This window comes from Betta splendens, chromosome 1, assembly GCF_900634795.4.
Source record: "Betta splendens chromosome 1, fBetSpl5.4, whole genome shotgun sequence".
NCBI classification, from domain to species: domain Eukaryota; kingdom Metazoa; phylum Chordata; class Actinopteri; order Anabantiformes; family Osphronemidae; genus Betta; species Betta splendens.
The window spans coordinates 4,088,288-4,106,176 of NC_040881.3; the positions used below are offsets into that span (position 1 = coordinate 4,088,288).

At 47.4% G+C, this 17,889-nt stretch overlaps 1 protein-coding gene across 5 annotated transcripts in view; it reads right to left on the reverse strand.

Annotated features, from left to right (window-relative positions):
- Window positions 1–17,889, reverse strand: part of LOC114856379 (protein sidekick-1-like) — a 172,308-nt gene that overhangs the window by 81,580 nt on the left and 72,839 nt on the right. For all 5 annotated transcript variants that reach the window (XM_029152286.3, XM_029152293.3, XM_029152302.3 and 2 more), the window contains one exon: window positions 5,925–6,058. In XM_029152286.3, coding sequence (XP_029008119.1) covers window positions 5,925–6,058 — 134 coding nt within the window. The remainder of the gene's footprint in view (window positions 1–5,924; window positions 6,059–17,889) is intronic.

Below are 17,889 nucleotides of genomic sequence, written 5' to 3' on the forward strand. Positions count from 1 at the left end.
GCCTGTCTACTCTCCTTGAAGCAGCTTGGCTGAAAACACTTTGCCTAAGAACCTAAATATCAACAAAGTGCCACTTTCTAAACATTTATGTTTTCAAAGGATTTATATAAATTCGTCATTTTAATCACTTTTCCGCTGAGTTTTTTATTGATTAAAAACATTGACTGATTGATTGATAACTGACATTACATTTTATAGGCTCTATAAAACAGTTTGTAAATGAGGTCCAGCACAAGAAGATAAAATGTGTAAGGCTTCCGTCGCAGTCATTCAGCTTCAGGGCTGCTCCCTACACCAACTATTATTGCCAATAAACCCGTTTAACAGCGAGCAAACCACATGGCTTCCTTGTTCTTCTTGGACTCTGATCGCGGTGAAACACACTCTAGCGGTCTCTCTTACAAAATCAAATTAGCATGTACTATTCTGATCTGAGAGCTGCTTGCCAATTACAATCTAGCACCCACCCAAAAAGCTCCTCCATACAAGAAAGTCCCTGTTAGCTAACGGGATAAAAGTCCAACAGACAACATCTGAGCCTGTCTGTGAAATCTCTGAGCCATTTTTATCTTGTTAAATAAAAAATATTGGCAGCTGCTTTCAAACGCTGCCATAGATTCTGCCTGTAATTAATTAAGAGCAGTCAGAAGAAAGATTTAGTGTCATTGCTCAGTGCGCACACCTGCGGTTGTATCAGGGGGTGGTGGGTTGCTACACAACTTCCAATTTGTTTGATGTTAGGGGTCACCAGCCAAAAAAGTCATAGACTGTGTGTGTGTGTGTGTGTGTGTGTGTGTGTGTGTGTGTGTGTGTGTGTGTGTGTGTGTGTGTGTGTGTGTGTGTGTGTGTGTGTCCTTCTCTCCACCTCTCTGTCACCAGCGTGGCAAACATCTGTCTCCTAGGATGCTTCTACACATCTGGAGCGCACGGATGCGGCTGTGACACAGATCATTATGTTGCCATGTCGGTTAGAAAGGTTTCTATGGTGCCGGTGGATGATCGCTAAAGCACGAGGCATTAAAACACACAAGACCCTGAGCACGATGAGAGCCGCAGACGGGGGATGCAGGGGATGCTCTGATCCCGTGTCTGGGCTTTTAAACCAGGGCTGGCAGGTGTTGGGGTTTGCAACACTACAATGCACCAACACGCACACACACGACGTAGAACTCCCCTCACAAAATAAAAACACACACACACACACACACACACACACACACACACACACACACACACACACACACACACACACACACACACACACACAGCCGCACACTCGGCCTCTCCAGGGACGCTAAAATACCTCCAATTAGACGCGCCACAGAACAACTGGGATGGGACCCGGAGCACAACATCACGCAGACACACACATGCCAAGGCGCCGACGCGCACAGTCCCACACAGACACGCAAAGATCCACGGCAGGCTCTCATTTAAGAGGCAGCGACGTGGAAAGGAAACATCTGGAAGGCAGGGAAGACAATTAGAGGAATGACACAAAGACACAAATGAGCAGCGTAATAACAGCAATGTTGCCACTGAGCACATACTTAGAGCAAAGAGGCTCCACTGCGTATCACACCGTTAAATCCAAAAGGCAACGTTCAAAGCTAGAGCGCGCATTTTCATCTCCTGTAACTCTACTCCACCATGACATGCTGTACGTGAACGTGTGAGTACGTCCCGGTTCTCAAGGTCCTCACGAAGAGCTCCTCGACGCAGGCAGGAGCCAGAAGAGGATAAACAGGAGGACCAGAGTGATGTAAAAAGGCAGAGACAAGGGGAGTCTCCAAGGAGGCGTAATCAAACTCAGACAGACTCTCTTCCAATCACCAAGTGGAGGTAATCAAAGTCAGACTCCCCCCCCCCCCCCCCCCCCCCCCCCCCACACACACACACACACATGATTAGGGTTATGAAAGGCCACAGCTCGTGGAGCGTTTACTGTATGGAGCCGCTCTCGTCTCGTCCAGCGTCTCTGCTTCGTGATTGCTTGTCTTTTAATGCGTGTTCCGTATTCAAATACATCAATGTACACATTACTGGACTAAATAGCTGCCTACAGCACCAACTGCTTCTGTTCTTTATTTAGCAAAATCTAATTTTTAACTCAAATCGGCATTGTGCAGAACGTTGAAGCTTCAAAGACAAGCTGCGAGTTTTCAAGAGAATTCCTCCATCTTTTTCTTCCTATTCCACAGAACTTCCTCCAAAGAAACTTTGCTGTGAGGAGTTTGCATTGAGTTCCTCCACGCAGTAATTATGGAGCGAGGGACAATTTTAAAGGGGAACACCGCCGGTTTCTGCTCATCAAGGTCTGCGCGCTAGTTACAGGAAGTGCCGCTCAGCCTGTGAAATGAGTCTGGAAGTCTGAGCAACAACGACATGAAAGGAAGTCTGTGCTGCAGACGTACTCTGACATGTGGGCATTTATGAGTCACGGAGGATTCAACAAAAACATGCAATCAGCTGCACTTAGGGACTAAAAGTCAGTGCATCGCTGCATCTACAGCATCAGTTAAAAACTCGCCTCAGCCCCCAACTTCGCTGAGTGAAATACAAAATTGTTGGAGACCTCTTAGGAAGGACGGACGGAGGCAGCGCTTCGACTGTACCGAGCGTTTCTGAAGTTCAACAGCCATTAACAGGTTTCATTACTGTCTCCTCTGCAGACAGAATAAAGGAAGCTGGTCCAGTACTGGGCCTCAAGTGAAGATAGCTTGTTACAGCGCGATAGCAATAACGTACCAGCACATATATGCATCTCAACCTCATTGTCTTTGCTCCCATTCACCACCCCTCCCCTCCTGTGCTGCATCTCAGCTCCATATGTGGAACAACATTTATTCCACACTCCTTTATCACAGGACCCAGGTCTTTTAGTCTGGTTTATTTCATCTGCAGAGCTCCAGAAATGCCGGATGCCTCCGCTTCGCGTGTGCAGGTGTGCATGTCCGTGCGGCACTCTCCCCCTCCGCAGACGCCGCTCTTTGGGGAAATTTTGATGCTCTAATGCTCTGACGCGAAAATCCACAAAGACCAGCACCACAGCGTAATGAATGGAAGCCCACGGACATGCACGCGCGGTCCCGGGCATCTGGGGGACCGGCTGCCGCTTTGATTGACAGGCTGAGGTGTGTGTGAGCGTGTGAGAGAGAGCGAGATGATAGCAGGTATGCACGAGGCTTAATTAATTGGAGTAGGGATCCTCGTTTCCTGTCACTAACAGAAATACCCCGAGGCTATTAGCAGTCTCCTGCGCTCCGGTGCGAACACACACGCGCACACACGGAATCAAACATGTGCATCGTGTACAGTAACTAATTGAGCAGAGCCGAGCCTCGAGCCTGACCCCTCCTCCCCGGACGGGCCGATGCTGAATGAATATGCGGACGTCTGCCTCACGCGTAACTCCGGCCTCTTCCCAATCTGTCATGTTGAGTCTGCAGCGGTGACGGACTGAAAATGTCTTCCGTGACACCATATGTTGTCTGCGATGATGAAGAGCTCCAGGAGCTGTTTATTTTAGAGCGGGGGCTGTACTCGCTCTGATTGCAGCGCGTGACCTCTCACCAAGCTGTTCAGCTGCTATCAATTGTGGCTGTTCCAGCGAAACCGCGGCTGACAGTTAGTGCTTTTATTTCCAGCGGCGCGGGCCACAGTTACAGGATAGTGGTCAGGGACATGCAGATAATGGATCTGTCAAGTAGGCAGGTTATATAGCGGCGGCAGCTGTGAACCGCGCCACGTCCCTTTGTTCCCACAGACTTTGTGGATTAAACAACAGTCGATCATTAAAACAATGCGAGGCAGACAATCGAGCTGTAAAATCGGAGTTCGATCATTGTTGGGAGGACATTTTGGAAAAAAGCTTGTTTTAAGAATTGAATATTTCAGTGTGCGTTCTCACGACTGTCACATGTGTTTTAGAAATATGCAAAGCGCTTTCTTCCCCATCAGTCGTGACATTAACAGGTTGTTGGTCATATCCTCTGTCTACACCCACGACTCACTTCATTAATTCTTCTTTTCTGTCTCTGTCTCTAGCACTTCTCTCTTTCTCTCGCTCGCTCTCTCTTCTCTGTTGAGCACAATGCCAAATCAAAGTAAGAGAGGGGAGAATAGAAAATAGGTATCTCATTTATTCGGTTGAATTTCTGAAAAGAAAGACAACATTCTCAGAAATAGAAAATTTGACTGACAGCTATGAACTTCTACAGTCAAATCCAGTGCTGGCTGCCTAATGGAAAGGAAAAGAGGGGAGCCGAGAGGGGGAGGGGGAGGAGGCAAAAGGGAGAAGAAGAGGTGAGACGAACAAAAAGCCCAGCTGTCATGTGTGACGTGTGGCTCTAAGTAACAGGAGGTGCAGATCTCAGCATGGCGGTGCTAAGACGGGCACGCGTTCTTTGTATGGATGCTCCAAATGCATTCACGTTCATAAGCGAAAAGGGATTCACTGCTCAACCAGACAGAATCACCTGTTGACTCTGCTCCTCCTTACGTTTGAGTCCTCTGCTTTCCTTCCCAGTCAAAATGACAAATGCCTTCATCAAATATGCGCTTTTATAGCAAACGATATTTTCCCGGGAAATGTTTATAGGAGGAAACACAGAGAGAAGTTTATGGCAGAAGACTGATCACTGGAGCCTAACTATACCCTTACCATTGCTAAAAACACCCAAGGGTGCGCTCCACGCTGACAGCTGTAACAAGGTACTGCGCGCGTATTTATGTGCCTGTGAGTGTGTGCGCGCGTTTATACGTGTGTGTCGTCGGATGCCAAAGGATACGACCCTGTAAAGAGAATCTAATTAAAACTCGACACTGCCCCAAGGGACGGAACATACACTCCCTCGCTCGCTCGCTCGCTCGCTCGCTCATTTAGCCGCAGCGAGCACTCCAGCTGAAGGACTGTTAGACAGCGGAGTCTCTGCTCCGGCCTCCAAGGAGAAACGCTGCGACGGGGGGACGCGGCGATGGAGCGACGGAGCCTCGGCCGTGACAGAGGCAGGAACATAGACTGAGGCTAACAATTACCACGCGCTGCAATTTGCTCTGAAACGAACGAGTGGCTGTTTACCATTCGCTACCAAAAAACAATAATTAAATGATGAATAAATGGTATTCTGCTGAACGCACGACTAATCTAATGCAAATGCAAGTTAAAAATGCAGGACCTTTCGAATTAAGGAGCCTGTCTGACTTAACCCTTTCATGCACAGTACGGCTTTAGCATTTCTTTAAATATCAACGAGTCTGTCTTCACAGACTGATTAACATGTTCCAGGCCACTTTAATCCTTATTAAACTGCAAAGAATAAAGCAAGTTTCTATTTGGTGACATTTGTGCTGAAAGGGCGAGATTGTGAACAGATGTGGAAGGACGGTCTGTACAGACTGAGGCCGAGTGAAGCTGAGCTCAGGTACGGCCTGTACCGCAGCAGTCAGAGTACGACTGGTACAGCTAACAGGAAGCACATGACTCTATGAAAATAAAAAAGCTGTTTACAAAATGCCACAAATGCGCCAGTAAACAGCAAACGCGCGGCTGATGCTGCTCTTATTGTCAGGTTGCAACAGTCTGTTCCTGAAAGCAGATTCTGAACCAACAAACAGTTCACATATTAATTAAAAACTCAAGTTTCATTTTTTCCTTTTTTAATAAACGAGCCTGAGATTTAATAAAATGCTGGGGAAATCTCATCTCTGGTGATCACACAGAGCACCTAATTAAATTCTAAAAAAAAAGTCAAGTAAAATCTAAATTTGAGCCAGTAGCACTTACTTCAGTCTGAAAATTCATCAAATCCACAATCTGTCCGTGTTTGTGCCACATGCACAGGCAGCAGCACGCCATCAGTCTGAACTGATGCTGGTGCTTTGATGCACGCGGGCCTGTATCTGATGACAGAGGTGATTCCTACCTGAGATGCTCAGGTAGATGGCGGGGCCCGTCGCGTTCTCCCCTGTCATCTCGTTCACCGCCTCCACGTGGTAACGCCCCGCGTCCGATGCGGTGGTTGCCAGGACGACCAGCTGATTGTCCAAAGTAATTGCTCTGCAAGGCACAAACAAAGCACACTGCGAATGAGGGATTAGAAAAAGACAATAACAACAAGTGAAGGTACAAGACGTCTCCAACTAAGACTCTGAGGAGCAGAGTATTTGGTACATGGATCATTCGTAAGGGGGAGGAAGCACTGAATAGCAGCATCAGAAAGAAAAAAGGGAGCTTGAATAAATCTCTCCTCCTGTCTCAGATTGATATGTGGCTAATTTTGTGTCTCTTTAATTCTTTCGGACGCTCCCGTCGTTTGTGTGCTGTCTTGCGTTCTGCCTTCTTTACACTGATCCATTCTCATTTCCACATGTAGCAGCAGCAATCGATACGGCACAAACAGGCAGCACACACGCGCTCCCACTCACAAACCCACAGCATGTGACGGCGTCCTGACGCAAAGATAAGGAACGATCGCTCACGAGCAGCCTTTGTGCCGCTGCTGCATTTCAGGGGAGCGTAACAGGAAGTTGGCTGAGGAGGAGGGGGGGGACGCCAGGAGGGAGCGGCGGCCGCTGAAAGCAGATTCACAGCGCGCTTGTGTTTGAACGCGTCTCTGCAAACACACGCTGGCAGGCGGGAAATGCAGAGTGATGCTTTCAGTGATGCCGCTTGTGTTTGCGGCGCGTCAGCGGACAGAGGCGCGGCGAGAGTCCGACCTGAGAGCCAGAAGTGAGACAAAATCAATACGAGCGAGGGGAGAATAAAGCACATTACAGTCAGATGACTGTCGTTCATTCTTATAGGCTGCGTCTGCTTACGTTTGGCTACAGAGCAATCACACGCACGCTTTGCTGCCTTCAGACCAGAAGCCGCCGGGAGATCAACTTTCTGCGGTGTAAATGAACCATAATAGAGGAGCAGGAACGACTGTGAAGACGTAGCAGCACATTGTTATTTGCACTCAAGTTTGGGGGAATGGGTGCACGTTGAGGGAGACGTACGGCGTTTTCACTCCACTTCAATCTGACCACAGAACAGCGTGGCGCTGGTGGCAGGTAAACAAACCAGCGCTCACGCGGAGCCCACGGCGCTGGAGGTGACACAGACGCTGAAGTAACGCTGGGATCAGGTGTCATGGCCGCCACCTCGCACGCCACCTACATTCCAGGCTTTCAAGCGGTTGCTGGCGTAACATCCTAAAGTGGGTGTTTGTATGTGCAGTAAATGGCACAAAAGAAGAGAAGGGAACTTTGATGACACGCAGCTCCACACGTTTCCTCAGGTCTAATTTTATTCAGTGTGATTTCCCAGGAGAACGTCCAAAAGAGCCGCAGCGTCAACCCCAACAGTGACACTCGCTTTGTGAGCGTGTGTGTGTGTGTGTGTGTGCGTGTGCACATCCCAGCCTAAAATAGAAGCATCAACGCAACCTTTAGCCTGCTCTCTCTTGTCCAACAGACCAGACTCGATTGCTGTTCTACAATTAATGGCTGTTAAGCTCATTCCGTGCGTGCGCTGATTAACAGACGGACGTGCCTCCACTTGCCTGCAGCGTCTGTGGGAGGAGAGCGTCTGGGAGGTTGGAGGGAATTTCAATCCGCCGGCATATTAGCACTGAAAGTCAGAGGAGTTCAGTGGGCGGCGTTCGAGCGATTAGGGGAGCAACATTTAAGTTAAGACTATTTGCTCATGTAATATCTGCCCTTATTTGCATATCCATTCATATCCATTTATATGTATTGCTTACATGTGATGACACAGGCTGATGGGGGACGGCGATCAGCTCCAAGCTGTCATTTGTTCCAGACTGGGAGGTCTCAGGCTACACTTCCCATTATAACTTTGCATTCAACTTTGAAAAGTGAGAGAAAGAAATGAAATATGCCAACGAGACGTCAGGCAACATATGTCAGAGGCCCTCGATTCATCTGGAATTCCCTTTAAGAAGCAGTAAAAGCTCCTTGTTTGTTGTGAGTAGCTGCAGGGCGGTTGTACAGGCTCGTCCGCAGACTCACAATGTAGTCAGATCCACAGGCAGACATACAAATAGTTGTGCATGTCAAGCAGCTTACGTGCATCTTTTCCACTCGGACTGAATAGCAATGTAGCAGCCATTTAATATAACATCAATTTAACATGCGACTTTCCTCTCTCTTTTAGCTCAACATTTAATTAAAGTGGGAAAAAAACTGGTCAGACTTTTAATTAAGGACAAACTCATTCGTAACAGTGTGCATGGCTGTGCATGCTTATGTGTGTGTGTGTGCATGTGTGTGATAGTTTATCCCTGGGTAAAAGTGAAATTAAAATACAGTAATCAACTACGCCCCATTCCTCCTCTGTCCACATTCTCCGGCGTGTCCCCCAGCCCTCTACCAATAACACAAGGCCCATACTCTGTCTCAAACCCCATTTTCCATTCCTACTCAGATTCCAATCGGCACATTTCTGTCTTGATTTATTCATATTTTCTTCTGGAATGCTCCCTGTCTCAGGCTGTCTTTCTAACACAGTAACCTTCCACTTCCACTTCACTTCATACAAGTGTCCTGTCTTACGTTCCATCTCTCCCCCCTGACTGATCCGAACCAGAGCACCAAGCCAGATTGGTCTTTCATTAACTCTCCGGCCCCAAGACTCATTTAATAAACACTCTCGGGGGTCTGCAGTGGAAGACTGGCTGCTGAACACGCACACACACACACACACACACACACACACACACACACACACACACACACACACACACACACACACACACACGGGATGAACGTGCCAACAGCTAATTAGCACACGCGTGTCGCAGACCACAGGATGAGTGAGCAAGGCAGAGCAGGTTTTTTGTTTTTAAGTATGTAGGTGCGTGTGAGTTTATGTGAGAGTGTGCGTCGCGTCCGGGGACGGGCTCTCTGCCAGCGGAGCCAACCTTGGCAGTCGGGCAGGGGAGGGACACTCCACCACAGGACCCAAGCCAGACCAGCTCTTTGGCAGACGCACCCCCGGAGCCGCCCTCACGCACGCATGCAGAGCACACCTCCACGCACCGTCACAGGCGCTGCCTCTTCTCAGCAGCCATTTCAAGCAGATGTTTGCTTTCAAATCGCAAGACACATCAACACATTTCCTGTTGGGCCGACTGCTAGTTAACACACACACACACACACACACACACACACACACACACACACACACACACACACACACACACACACACACACACACACACACACACACACACACACACTTCTGCCGACGGAAGGTGTGCAAACTTTACACCAGCTCAAAATATTCAAATTTTCAGCTTTCAAAATTGCCTGTCAGCAAGATGTGCTGTAGTTTTCAGTATCCAACAGTAATTGGTAACCATAAAAGTCAGCTGCAGCGTGAAGCCGGTGCCTTCACTATATCCATCAATAAACGCTGGAGCTTGTTTGTGTTGGTCTTTATATGCAACCGCCATAAACACGCCACAGTGGAGCTAATCACCATCAGCCCCGTCCTCTACAAGTCATCCCAATTAGTAGCATTCGATTATTCTTCCAACCACCGTTCCAGAGCTCCTGTTGTGATTTCACCTACGTCTGCGGGGTTGAACGTACGTCATCCTTCCCTTGAACGAGTCACCGTGACTCAGTGTGAACACAAAGCTGGGAGTTTTAAAAAGATCTGGTCCCTGAGGGGCTGACGAAGTGTCTGACAGCCAGTTCCTGTTGTGGCGCGTTGTTGAGCTAGAAGCTGGAGCACACTTTCTCCTGACACAGTGTTACTGTAATGCAACCGTGCAGAGTGAGGAAAAAGACAAATGATGGCGTTAGCGACCAGAAGACTGAAAACGATGTGGAGAACTTTTAACAACGCTTGGATGTAGTTAGGAAAAAAAAGACAGATCTGTTTTTGTAATGGGATTAAACAGTCTGAGTTAAGTCAGGGAACTGGGCAACTGCCAGCAGCTCTTGACATTCTGCTGCCAGTGGTTTGACAGTGACTGCTTTAGTGATTTTCCATGCAGAGTTTAAATTAAGCTATTGTTAACACAGCCTGGGGTTGAAGATTTGTTTTACAGTATATTTGCTGAACATTCTTTAATCCGCTTATGCAGCCAAACTGCACAACCTCTAAAATTATCTCTAAAAACGCATTTGTTTAAGTCTGAGAATGCTGGAAAAAAAGCTACAGGCTCAATTAAGACGGAGCAAGTTGAATCAAACGATTGTGTCGTCTTTGCTGCGTGTGAACCTGAACAGTGTGCTCACTGGATTCAGCAGCCACACGTGCTCCGTGCACGAACGACTCCTCCATCACTTCACAGCGTGACCGACATCAACACGCATGTCTAGTGTGAACAAAGGAGAAGACTGAAACCTGCTTTTAGTTTTAAACACACAGCGTCGTAACGTACATCTTAGTTATTAACGCGTGGGCTACTTGAAGTTTATAATGTTTATTACTTTCTTATTTCTATTTGTTGTGTTCTCATAAAAGAATACTGTATGTAAATAGCCACAAAGCTCCTGTTTATAAAAATCCAAATGTGTCACTTTACCATCACTGTAAAGAATGTGAAAGTGCCACTGTTGATCAAAGCGACCAGCACTAAAATCTGTGTCCCATGGTTAAAGCTGCAGTTTTAATTATGTTATGAGCTTCAGTATACGCATTGTGTGACATTGTGTGGTACCGCTGCGTCCCGGAACTGGCCGTCGTTCCCGCTGCCAGGTCCATTATGTGAGCAGAAGCCGCTGCTCCAAAGTTCGCTGGAACAAACACTTTAACGCACAATGCCTGCTACTCCTTTGTCTTGTATCTGTATTTAACAAAAGGCAGAGGATGAAAAATCCATAAACATCTCTGTAATAAGTCTGCTGGAGCCGAACCAAATGAGAAGAAATAATGGAGGCCGGCCGCTGATGCATTACAAATGTGCATCAACTATTTAGAAGGCCTGGATCGCGTCTATCTCCATTCAAATCAAGGCCAAACATTTTGGACTACACTAAAATAATAACAGCAAAACATTCCTATTTATTAAAGGCACCCGTCAGGCCCATTTAGAGGCAGCCAGGCAGAGAGCACACGCCAGCGCCTAAAGGTCGAAAACATGTCAGCATCCGAACAAAGAACACGGACGCGCGCGTTTTACTGCTGAAACCAGGTTCCCGAGAACAAAGGAATGTAAAGGACAAGTGTTTTTCACAATCAATTCACCGTTTCTTGGGGCATAAATGCCAAACACTGTCTGTCTCCAGCTCCGTTTTTTTTCCTCTGGTTTGTAGAACTGTAAACTGCAAACATTTGGGTTGTGGACCTCTGCTCAGACAAAAGCTGACGTCTTAAAATGTCAGCTGGCACTCGGAGAAATGACTTCCAACGCTATCATTCAAACTGGGCAGTCAGGCGCTAATAAGGTGCCGCACGCGCAGACCTGTACAGGATGGCGAGAACCGACGGTACCGGATCCCACTTGGCCACGAGCAGCGATGATGTTGGTCTTGTTCAAACAGCCCTCAGCCAAACCGGGCCTGATGCTGCGGCTCGTCCCAGATGAGCGTGGGTTCAGGTGCCGGCCATTCGTTGTGCCTCGGCGTTAGATTACACACGTGTCTACACAAAGTGCTCAAACAAACCCCTCGGACGCTCGGTGGACGCCTCACTAATGGCTGAAAATCCAATCTGAACTCAGACTCTGTTAATATCTTAGTTCTGCTTGACGGAACCCTGCGATCCGGCCACTCGGAGAAAAACGGCCTGCAAATGTGACTGCACACGAGACCAATAAAGAGTGAAAGGGGAGGAGAAAAAAGAAAGATGGTAGAGGTTACCACAGTAATGAACACTAATGTGTTTGTGAGAGATTTTAACAGCCCCTTCACTGACTCAGAAAACATTTCCCTACCTCCTGCCCTCCACACTCTGCGGCTCTGTGACTTGTAATTAACGCAGTGCCTAAATCACAGGCTTGCTTCCTCAATCACCTTTACAGTTCCTTCAAACGGTCAAACGGACGCAGAGAGGGCTTTTCAGTGGGAGCGCACCGCCTTGGCTGGCCGCCACAGCCAATACGTCTTCCATAAAACATGCACGCATGCAGAGGGCACACACACAGCCCAGTATCCCCGTGCCCACACAGCCCAGGGGCTGCAGCCAGGAGTAATTGGTGTGTGCGTGTGCCACGGAGCCAGAGGGGGCCGGTGCACAGACTATATTTGTTTATGGTCCCCTGGCGTGGCCGGAGGGACGGCCAGAGAGGAGTAACGGTGCGGGAAAGCAGAGCAAGCAAGGCCAGGGTAATGGGAGGCAGGAAAGGGGGGGAGGAGGGGGGGGACGGGTTAGATGCTGAGTAAACACGGGAGCGAGACGTTCGCCTCCACTCTGTTTGTTCACTCAGAGCGGCGCCGCGGCTCACTTCCTTTCTGCTCTTTCCATGTACGTCCACATCCAGCCAATTAATCACGTACGCGCACAAAGACAAAAGTGCCTTTTATACCCGCTTTGATATTAGAGCTACAGTGGAAGGCGACATTCTTCTAACAAGGCTCGATAGATGGTACCAGCGTGTGTGTGTGTGTGTGTGTGTACAGCTGACTGACTGTTGTAGTCCCATTAGGTGGATGGATCTCTAGACGAATGGCTATTATCCTAATTAGCACTAATTACGTCTGCTTCCAATTAACCACACAACTGGAGTTGACTTCTCTCCCCATCGCTCCCTCTCTGTCAATCTCCCAGCAGGAGAAACGCACCTTGTTCTCAAACACGATCTCTCCCAGACGCCAGCTGAACTGCGAGGATGCAAATTTTCACACTTTGCACGAAAGCCTCGACTTTATGAGTCTGGTTCCTGCGACTATGTGAACCTGGAATAAGTATAGTGACTCCAGAGGTTGTGGTTTATATTCTGATAGACGAGCAAATGATAAAAGTGTGAATCTATTCGAAAATGAAGGAAAGAAGTCTTTCCTTCGGTCGTTGAAGCACAAAATCGCAGGTACTTGTTTAGAAAACTATGACTTTTAAACACAGTAACTGAAAGTAACTACTGTAGGTACCGTACTGTTCTGACCAGCATGTGCTGAAGGTACATTATGAGGATGGGAATTAACAGGACAGAAGGAGGAAACCAAACCTCAAAGATCTCTGAGCTGGAGCTCAGCTCAGGTCAGATCATGGTGGACGGGCAGAAACACAATGAGTGCTGCGTTGTATCTGCGCTCCGACTAGTTCATGCTTCAGCAAAACTTTGGGAACAGACGCGTCGGGTTCTCTGTGCCGAGACCATCCACAGCGGCAGCGCTCCCAGCAGGGGGTCACCAGCATGTGTGTGAAGGCAGCAGCCAATCAACGGCCAGGCTGGATCCTCAGATCGCAGAGCATCCTGTGCTGTAGGGAACCAGTGGATGCTCTACTGGACAACTTCAGGCTTCATTCTGCCCGTCAGCATGTACTGAAGGCTCCAACCTTGCCTCCAGGTGGTCCGTGTGAACGCTGGAATATGCTGATTGTTTGGTTTTTGTTTTTAAGTCACAACTTTTCTAGAAGCTGGATCCATGTACAGTATTTTGATATAGAGTAATCATTTACGCAACTAGAGCCTGTGTGAGTAAATGTAAATACACAGTGTCAGCTGTTACAGTGGGTTCCTGCTTTAGTAACAGCACTACTCCAACCACAGTTAACGCATCTCCTGTAACACAAAGGCTTTAACTGATGCACCTGTCAATGTATTGACATGAAATTACTAAAGCACAAAAAAACTGTTGTTTCCACTGGCAAAAACATTCTGATTTACAACAAACACACACGCACTCACACTCATAGATTTTTAATGTGCACAAAGCCTGCAGCGACACAGGTCAGTGAACGCATCGCTCACACTGACCTGTGCTTACACAAAGGCCTTCTACGCGACGGCAAATTGTTGTGCGTATTTCCTTCCAACTGGGTAAACATCAGTGGGCACAAACCAGTATGAGCAAACATGTGGCGCAGGGAGCCCCAGTGTAGTAAATGGAAAAGATGCCTTAAAGTGGAAAAGGCAACACAAGAAGATACACCAGAGAGTTCCAAAATCCAACTAGTAACTAGAAACTATGTTGTGTCTTTGTGCTGCCATGCTGTAAAAGCGAAGTGAAGTAGTGAACGCCATCTCATACTGAAAAGGAACCACGGTCGTCATAAAAACAACCTCGACTTAGTCTCCACCCACTTTGACTATGCAGATTTGTGTGTGTGTGTGTGTGTGTGTGTGCGTGTGTGTGTGCGTTACGGATACGTGTTAGTAACACTGTTATTATCTGCTGAGCCAAGGTGATCGTGATGAATAGGAATCCTGTAGCACGACCTCACAGTAAGAGTTGTCGGCACTAAGGATGGATGGCTACGCTTTGGAGCTAAACAACAGAGGACACCGAGTCACCATTTTATACACTGTGAATGCATTTATTTCTTGACCTAAGCCCCCAAGTCATAAACACAAAAGTCCCCCGTGAATACATGAACAGAGAGGTTAGAGCACAGAGAGTGAGAGTGTAATTTCCCAAGAGCAGGAAGTGCTAAAATCTAACCTTTATTTGTGTCTGAGAGAAGGGAAACTTGCGATCTTGTGCCTATTGATCCCTCTCTCTGATCTGGAGGACGTCGTCGGGGCTCAGATTGTAACCAGTCAATCAGTATTCAGGTCTGGCTGGGCTGTGTGGCTCTCAGGTGTGGAGACGACCGAAATGTGCGCAGATAATCTCTTGAGAAATCTGTGTTTGCATCTACAACCTAATTTTCCTTTCCTTCATTTATTTAGTTTGGTCTGCTCTGTGGAAACCACCTGCCAGACGCTAACAGGCTGCCAGAACACAACCGGAGCGTCTGCAGCCTCTCCTCAAGACACACTCAGGTCCTCTTGTCTTCCATTCCTCCCCTCACTTTCCCTCTCTCTGCTGTGTCAATAGGTTAAGAACTCCTTCCAATGACAGATGTGTGTGTACACAGTGTGAGGGTGTGTGAGTACAGTGTGGTCAGTGATGGATGTGTGTGTGGCAGGTAATTAAAAGTGTGATTAGTGCATAATTAAAAGAGGGCTCTGTCTTTAGAATTTCTAATGACTTTAGACGCGGGACATGCTAACACACACACACACACACACACACACACACACACACACACACACACACACACACACACACACACACACACACACACACACACACACACACACACACACACAGCCTGGCAGGTGGGAGTGTGTTGGTTCAGCCTGTAATGGGGGAATAATGATTCCTGATAGGATGTCAGCAGGGACACACAAGTGCTGAGGAAGGAAGGAAAAGAGGGAACACATGATCTAATACAGACGAAGCACAGTGATTCCATTCTAAAATACACATCCACCCATCCAAGTCGTCGCCAGCTCAAGCTACATGTAGCCGCACGCTTTCTTCATGTTGGTGAGTGAACACTTCAGACAGAAGCAGCCAGAAAGTGAAACCTCAACCACATAAAACACACGAGGGAGAAAATAATATGATAGAAAATAAAAACCTACAGTAAATGAATGGCTGAGGTCGAAAAACAAACTACTATGAATTCACTATGACTTCATGTACTGTATAATATAATAATATGTACTGTGTGTGTGTGTGTGTGTGTGTGTGTGTGTGTGTGTGTGTGTGTGTGTGTGTGTGTGTGTGTGTGTGTGAGAACATCCACACACGGATGGTAAATGGTTTGATGGTGATGGTTTCAAAAGTTCGACTTAATGCTAAAAGAAGTGCTATGATTACTGAAGGATTATTCACAGGTGGTAATGCAGAATAAAGGGGTGGTTGTTAACAGCAAGCGCGGCCACAGATCTTGTTGCTCCCCGCCGTCTCCCTCTCCTGCTGCTTGTCTCCTCTGCTCGAGTGTGTGAGGCCGACTAAGCCCCTGTCACTTGAGGGAGTCATTATGTGCAGCTGGAGAGTTTATGTCTATACTACTTTTAAAAACTTTTCTTTCCCTTTGGATATCTGAGAAGTCTGGCTGGTGGAAGACGGAAAATGTGGAACACATTTACAAGTAAGGGACAATAGTTAAGAAGAGATGAGAGGAGTCTCAAATCCATGCGCCAGATATCGAGGCTGTTATCTCAGCAAACAAGGAATCTGACTGCGAGCTGAGGTCTGGAAATAATGGTGCTATCGTGTCTAAAATATCCACCCAATCCTGTCAAGACAGACAGAAAACCTAATTTATTAACCAGATTGTGTTTTTACCTATTGGCATACGTGTGGCTCTACTTATAGTCTACAGATTTGGAAAACACACCAACAGTTTTAAACAAAGCTACAACAAATTGCTTCTGGCAGAATAAGCGATGAATATTCATAGTCCGACAGCAGGCCCTGAAGTGCTGTCTTCATAATGCAATTCCATCCCACTCCACCTTGACAATGAATAATATTACCAGAAAATGCACCGCAATTAAAGCGGGCCCTTATTCCCTCCGTCCCGGTACCACGCGGGGCCCCCTCCCCCTGCAGTACACTGATAACATTAAAAATTAAACATGTCATGTGATTTCTTCATGCATAACATTGTGACGGCAGAACAAGCCGCCTCCGGCCACGCTTTAGCGGCAAGCGGCGCGTCACACGCGCGCAGGCCATGGAATTACAGTACACAGAAGCAGAGGTTGACAGCGGACTCGTCGCGTGTGAGGTTGGAAACCCTTTCTGCAGTTATTCCCACGGTAATTCACTAATGTAGACGATGACTGGTAATGAGCAGCTGAACGCGTACACGCGTGGTTGTGCCGTGCATCAGCACACGCGCTGTCCTCCCCAATGCTTCCACACTGTAAGCAGCCAAGAATTTAGGGATTATTCCATTATGTGATTACAGGTTACTAACCTCCACACAGTCAGGTGTAAACAAAGCGGTTCAAACTGTAGCCGAAGGCAACGAGGATAAAAACAGGGACATAAGGTAGGAAACACAAACTGTGGGTGGGACAGAAGTGGGTCAAGAACAACAAGCTACAGTCACTGTCGCCTGTCTGGGTCCCAGTGGTGTGAACTAGTAAGCTGGTGTGACAGTCATGATCCAAGGCGTGTAGCTTAAAGGATCCATGGCTTCAGAGCACACACATCCTCCAACAGAGCGCACGACGCCGCTGTTGGCTCTGTTGTCTCAGGGCTGTTATCCTGAACAGCTGATCTGTGATTTAAAGCTAATGGCGCGTGGCATTAGTTCAGGCAGAATGCGGATCCTAATCATTTTAACCAGACATTTATTAATACGACTCTGCAGATCTGATGATGCCAAACCAGTCCGCTCCCTCCACACAGCCCACAGCTCTTCCTGGTGTTTGCTGTTGCAATCTGGCTGAGATTTAAAGTTAGATGTGGATGAGCAGCTCCAGCAGAATCCTAAATTCCCCATTCCTTACTTGGAGTGTTTTCATGAGGCCAACACGAAAAAATAGGATAAAAACACATCATTAAAATAAGAGAAGGCAAAACAAGTCACATAAACATTTATATGCTCCCTATCAATTACCGCTCAGATTATTTCAAAGCTCAGTCTTTTCTGCCAAGTCGAACTCCACCATCATTGCCTATGAATGGTCACTTCCTTCAGCCCATAACTGCACTCATTGGCCCACTGGTTAACAGTTATTTTTACCAAGACCTGAGCAAACTTCCTCATAATACACCAGGAAATAAATCTTCACATCACTGCTCCAGTCCTTAATGTATAAAATCTATATGGGCTCCCCTTTAAAGGTATTAGGTGAGCAGAAGGTCAAGTATAGAGGAAAACCTGAATTACCATTCTCTCTTTGAACTGGGATCAACAACCGTTAATACTACCTGACAAGACAGAAGGACAAAGCGAAGGAGAGGGTGAGAAGCGCAAGA